We start from the raw sequence: 6,647 nt of genomic DNA on the forward strand, positions 1-6,647 counted from the left end.
ACATGTATTTAAAAAAATTTACACGACAGAAACACGAGGGAATGTGAGGTCAGCCTGAAGCACCGCCTGAGCCCGCGGAAATGCGTGTCGTGGCGTGGTTGAGCCACCTCTGCTCTCCCCATAGAAAAAAAAAAATACTATACGAGCACCAGTGCTGGGTAGGCCATCATTGCGTAAATTTCTTGCCAACCCGTGCGCACGCAAGGCTCCTCCTCCTCGTCTCGTCGTCGCCGAGCGAGAGACGAAAGCCGCAGTCCGCAGAGCAGCGGCGGCAGCGGGAAAAGCTGCATGTCCGAGTCAGAGAGATGCCATGGCCCCGTGACGAGCCAAATTAAATTCGCACCCACCTGACCTCCCTCCCTCCCTCGCTCTCTGGCTGCACTTTTCCCTCCTCACCTCCACCACCTCCGGGCACCAGCCCGCGCTGCTCTCTGCCTCTCTCCTGTCCCCGGCTTCAGCAGTTCAGCTCCTTCACCTACACACCACACGGACGACCTCCTCGCTGCGGTTGCTCCGTCCGGTGGCCAGGCCGCGGTTCTTGGCGCTCTTGGTTGGTCGGATCCCTTGATACCAGACGGCTCTGCGTCCACCTTTAACTTCTTGGGGGATTCTTGAGCGTCACCTTCCTGTTTGTTTCTTGGGTTGATGCGGTCCCGGCGGCGGCAACTGTTCTTATGACTGGAGGGGCCAAGGAGGTGGAACTTTTCCGTTGAGGGGGAGAACCGAACCGAGGGAATGGAAGGCGAGGCGGCGGCGGCGGCGGCCGAGGCGGTGGCGCGGATACGGCTGGTGCGGTGCCCCAAGTGCGACAAGTTCTTACCGGAACTGCCTGCCTACTCCGTCTACGTCTGCGGCGGATGCGGCGCCACCCTCCAAGGTGCGGTTCTACTCTTTCCTGCAAGCTGGCACAAGATTTGGTTTAAAGCCCTGTATCTCCATTGCCCAGCAGTCCAGCATCCCAAATGGATTTTATCTTGGAATGACTGACGGCTGCAAGGGAGAGATTTAATTTTCGCAAACCTATGCTATTGCTTTGCAGCAAAATTGGGGACACATTACTATTGTTTTTAGGGTATGCCAGTTAGTTTGACTTCAGAGTTCAGACCTCGGTTTTCATCGTTGTTCCCCTGTTTGTAATTATTAAAACAAAATCGTTTCGGGCCTATTTCATCCTCATTTCAGAATGCGTGGTAATGTTTATTCCATTTCTAGACAGAATATAAAACTTCTGAAAATTTTGAAAGAAAATGCTTACTCTTTTCTGTTAACACTAGGAAATGTTTACTTTTCTTAGGAGCAAATAAAAAATTTCGATCTTTCTGATAAATGCTTACTCTGTTTTTTTTAGAACAAATGTAAACTTCTCCTTTTTGAGGAAAATAATTTTACTTCACTTCTTCTGAGCTAATGTAATCTCCTGGACCTTTCAGGGAATGTTTACTAGTCCTAGTCCACTTCAGGAGCACATCCAAACCTTTATTTTTCCAAGAAATCCTTACTCCATTTTTGTAGGGTTAAGTTTGAACTTCTGTTTCTTGGGAAATGTTTGCTCCATTGTTAGAAGCAAATTAAACTTTTCATTTGCTTTTAGGTTAACTTAGGAACAAATTGAATTTCGATTATGTTTCCAAATTATGTTCTAAAATTTTTTAGTCTCCTTTGAAGAGTATATTACCATCCTTTGGATTTGAAGTGGAAGAACCATGTCTCTGTTTCTTGCACACAAACAAAGTAAAGCTGAAAATCTAGCTTGTGCCTTGGTGATAGGGACATGGCTCTGTCCTATTTGGTTATTATTAGTAGCTTTTGTTACTTCTTAAATTTATTGCATTGGGATTAAAAAACATCAGTTGAATTTGACCTATATAGTGTAAATTACGGTAGTTGATTCAGTTATTTGCATACCCAATATACCCTGCCATCAGTGATTAATTTAGGATTCTAGCTGCATTCTAGTGATTTAGTCCCCAGTTGTACTTTTCAAGGTTGCTTTTGAGGTCAATGAGGAGCCAGAGTAGTGCCTTTGGCGCCAGTCTTGCAGAACTAGTCTTCTTTGGCTCATCGTTTTGAGCTGTTTGTTTAATATCACAATATGACTTGGTAGTCATTAGCCTTCCTTTTTTAATGGCTAATTAAGCTTTCATAAAGTGGGACAATAACATCTTCCTCTGCTAAAAAATTTACAGCAAAGAAGAAGAATTCAGCCCAATCGTCACATGACGCTGACAATGGAAATGTGAAATACCTTGAAGTACTGGAGCGTGTTCCAGAGGCATCTGCAAGAAAACATGGAGCTAGTACTACTGATAGGTCAGAAACCAGTAAAATGGCAGATGTACATATCAAACAAGTTTATTATGGCCATCACGATAGCATTCAGACTGGGCCAAGTCCCTCAAATCTGAACGCTTCTATTAGAGATGATGGCAAGGAGGCAAAGTACCGACACATTCGTTATTGGGAGAATGGTGAAATGGGGCAATCATTGAGAGTAAGAGACATGTCCCCAAAGTCACCAGCCAATGCTTATCAGGGTGAGTGCCATTCGAAGCTGAGGTACAACTATTCTGCTAAGGAATGCCCAGGTGAAAGAAATTTGGATGGTCCAAGCAGAGTGAGGGGGCTTGAGAAAGACCGCACTGAGATCTTAAGGATGCTTGATGAGTTGAGAGACCAGGTACAGCAATCTTGCGATGCAACTAATGGGCCAAGTGGAAGTGCCCCAACTACTACAGCAGCAGATTCCCACATTTCATATGGTACTTCTGACCGATTGAATCAATTGAGGCATATTCCACCACAATTGCATCGGAATGATTCACATCACACCCCATCATTGAATGTACAAAGTCCTAGTGTTTCTCGTGTTTATGCTCCCCTGCCTGCACAACAAGATTGTGTCGGATATGCAGAGCTCATTTCACATGCTAGACGCTCTAGCTATCCTGCCAGCCTCTATCCATGGAGAAATTTTGATAATTATTTCTTTGGACAGCATGATCCTGATTCTCTTCTCTCTTGCCGCCATGATGGCTTCTATCACCAAGCTGCCTGTTCTTGCTTGCATTGTTGCCACCAAGAATTCTTGCCTGTACAGGGAAATCACATGGGCTTCAATGATCAAAGGGCACCATATCTTCTGAACGGTTATGGGGCTTATCCTGTGGACAGTCCCTTACTTGGTCAGCAAAGATACAGTAGAAGAGCCATCAATACTACCTTGCAGCAGAATCACATGAGGGTCAACGTTAGCAAGAAGCCTGCACAGACTTGTGAGCCGGTCGCAGGTGGTGCCCCTTTCACCATATGCTGCAATTGCTATGAAGTTCTGCAGATACCAAGGAAACAGTCCCTGTCAGGAAATGAGTACAAATTGCGTTGTGGATCATGCTCACATGCAATTCTAGTCAAGCTTGATGGAAACAGGCTCAATGTATCAGAAATTGCACTAGGTACACATTTATCTGATGGACAGGAAAATGACATGGGAACCGATGGGCAAACTCCGGACAATAGGTCCATTCCAGCTTATCGTTTTTCTGTTGGAAGTCCTGCATCTCAAGAAAAAGACCTGCACTCAAATTTGAGTGAGTCAGAGAACAACCATACCCCTCTAGCAACTGACTCAGAGGGCACTTCCCAGTCCAGGGATCTTCCTCCTGAAGACAGTGCAGTTTCCCATGTACCAAACTTACCACATCGTAGTCATTCTGGATCATCTCCATCAGAACATTCTGGAGTGGGAAGTAGAAGTACACATTCTGAACCTGAAAAAGTTATACCATTAACTGAAACTTCCAAGCAGAATTCAGTTAAAGGTATATGTGTATCAAACAAGATGCAATCTCCAAACAATGAGTTTGATGTTACTGAATACACAGATGATACATTAAATGCGCAGCAAGATACTGAGCACCCTAAAGCAACAAAGGACAACAATTCTTTTCTCACTAATCTGATAAAAAAGAGCTTCAAAATTAATAATGGAATGCGCAACGGAAGAGCAAGGATTTATGTAAATGGCTTTCCTATCTCTGATCGTGCGGTCAGGAAGGCTGAGAAGCTAGCTGGATCAATCTGCCCTGGAAACTATTGGTAATTCTTTTGAGTTAACATGTTATTTGCTAACTGAAAAAGGGTAGTTCTGACACAAATGTTGTCTTGATTTTATTTAACGTAGGTATGACTACCATGCTGGGTTCTGGGGTGTTATGGGACGTCCCTGCCTTGGCATGATACCAGTAAGAGCTTCTGGCATGTATTTTTTTTCATCGCTTTAAGCGGTACTATGACGATCAAAGCTCAAACTGGATATGTTGCTTGCAGCCTTATATTCCAGAATTTAATTTCCCCATGCCCAAGAACTGTGCTGGCGGAAACACAGGCGTATTTGTTAATGGAAGAGAACTTCACCAGAAGGATTTGGATTTACTTGTCACTAGAGGACTCTCTGATTCCCCTGGTAGATCTTATGTAGTTGAAAATTCTGGAAAGGTTTCAGATGAAGTATCTGGTGAAGAACTTTATGGCCTTGGAAAACTTGCACCAACGTAAGTATCTTTCTCTATTGGATTCTGTGAATAAATCACTCCATTTTGTTACACATCGAAGCAAAATATGTTCAATGTTAGATTGCTGCAATAGTAAAATTATGCAGTAGTACCTCTTATCATTGAGCAGTGATATAATCCCTCTGTCCCTAAATATCTGTCGTTTTTGCTTCACAGGAAACAACTTTGACTAAATATATTAATATTTATGGTATATAATTAATATCATTAGATAGATATTTTAATCTAGTTTTTAATAAATTTATTTGGAATTACAAATTTTGCACATATTTTTTATAAATCGAATCAAACTTTTGGCACGAAACCAATGGCGACAGTTAATTCGGGACGCCACCAGCCCTGAGCCGATGCACACACTTGTGCAGTTGATCTATGCTTTGTGTTAGGCAGGAACTCCATCGTTCGTTATTTCTTCTGTATGAACCAAACCCTAGGACATCGTTGTGGCTACATAGGCATGTCCCCTGCACCCTCATAATCAGTATATATTCTTTCGTGGGATATCACACTTACATGGTAAAAGGCTGGTCGATCCTTGACACTTGCTTTGGTCCGAACCCTAGGTGTGGCTTGCCATTGTCCTATAATGCCTAAAAAGTATTCAAGAACCAACTTAATAAAAAAAATCTTTCTTGTTAGATGGTTTAAGGATGCCATACTCCCATTCTTGATAAATTGTCCTAGTTCATTTGACTTTCCTCAATATTGATTTTACTGCACTTATTCAGCTGAACATGTAGTGCATAAGAAAATGCAGTAGTAGTGCGGTGGATGGTTATGAGTAGTTGTACCAGCGAGTCAGGTTTCAAATCCAGGATTTCAAAAAAAAAAATCCTCTCGTTGTTCCTCCCCATGAAAAACAGTGGCAGTGTGCTGGCCCAGGTCACAGTGCAGTTTTATACCATGAGGCCGTGGTTTGTTGGTTTTCTCGAGCTGGTTTCGATGAGGTTTCTTCTTAGTGCAATGCCATGGGGCAGCCTTTCCCCCACCGGTCGAATACTTTAACATGTAGTACATGACAATGAACTTGTAATCTACAGATCATAGGCAGCACTGTCAATCTATAAAAGTGTCAAATGACTACATATTGCACCGTTAGTAGAGCATGGTTTTCTGGTAAAAATATTGGAGCAGATTTTTACAACTACCTGTCGGATGGCTTCTGGAAATTTTGTCAATATTTCTCATAAAAATTAAGAGCTCCATTAATCTATGACTCATGAGTATCATTTTGTCAATATGGTTTGGTATCATTGGTTGCTTTTAGCTATCCATAATGTTGGTAGGACTGTTTGCTTGTCTATTTATTAGACTAATTTGTCTATGCTGTTGCAAGAACTTTGGTATGTGGCGTGATGAGATACATGATTTTCATTTTCAGAACAGTCACCTGTGTCTTGAATTGTTGTGTTGGTTTCTCTTCCATGGACCACAGCTACAATTTCTTTTCCCATAAAGGCACCGTTAACTCAAGTGTATATGTTTGTTCTTTTAATGTGCAGAGTTGAGAAAATGGGGCGTGGATTTGGCATGCGCGTCCCAAGGTTCATCCAGTGACAGGTCAGCTTGGCACATCTAAACTTCTGAACCTCGAAGGCAAATCGATGGAGATAATTCAGATCTACTGTAGGTTACTTCAATTGTGAAGCTAGTTTCATGTATCTTTCTTTTTCCTGATTATATTCCGATTAACATGAGGCCTAGTTCAGTCAAGTTGAGGTTTTCTTGTAATTTTCTGATGCATTTGTTTTTACTGAAAATTTTCCTTTTTCATTTACATGTTATGCAAGAACAATTTGAAGCATTTACCTAATTGAATCGTATGAATTGTATCAAATTAGCTAAAAGGGAAGTAATAACTAAGTTATCTCATGTTGAATAGTTAGGTCATGATTATTTTTTACAACAATTATATCCTTGATACCTGTAGAAATAAAGAACTGGTCAAGGATTGTGAATAGCTATTGCCAATAGAATTCAGGGATGGCCCTAGAAACAAGAGCAAAAGCTTCTACTCCCTCCGTTTCAAATTATAAGTCATTCCAAGAATCTTGGAGAGTCAAAGCATTTTCAAAT

At 42.0% G+C, this 6,647-nt stretch overlaps 1 protein-coding gene across 1 annotated transcript; it reads left to right on the forward strand.

Moving 5' to 3' along the window:
- On the forward strand, positions 225-6,443 carry LOC8072625. Its single transcript, XM_002437015.2, has 5 exons — positions 225-877; positions 2,187-4,095; positions 4,181-4,241; positions 4,327-4,550; positions 6,074-6,443. The coding sequence occupies exons 1-5, from the start codon at positions 736-738 to the stop codon at positions 6,126-6,128; spliced, it is 2,391 nt and encodes a 796-aa protein (XP_002437060.1). The 5' UTR covers positions 225-735; the 3' UTR covers positions 6,129-6,443.

This window comes from Sorghum bicolor, chromosome 10, assembly GCF_000003195.3.
Source record: "Sorghum bicolor cultivar BTx623 chromosome 10, Sorghum_bicolor_NCBIv3, whole genome shotgun sequence".
Lineage (NCBI taxonomy): Eukaryota > Viridiplantae > Streptophyta > Magnoliopsida > Poales > Poaceae > Sorghum > Sorghum bicolor.

Bases quoted from the DNA above. Each gene is read 5' to 3' on its own strand.
- LOC8072625 (XM_002437015.2), top strand. From the start codon at position 736: ATGGAAGGCGAGGCGGCGGCGGCGGCGGCCGAGGCGGTGGCGCGGATA. The intron at 878-2,186 runs GTGCGGTTCTAC...AAAAATTTACAG, and splicing joins ATGCGGCGCCACCCTCCAAG to CAAAGAAGAAGAATTCAGCC. The intron at 4,242-4,326 runs GTAAGAGCTTCT...TGTTGCTTGCAG, and splicing joins CCTGCCTTGGCATGATACCA to CCTTATATTCCAGAATTTAA.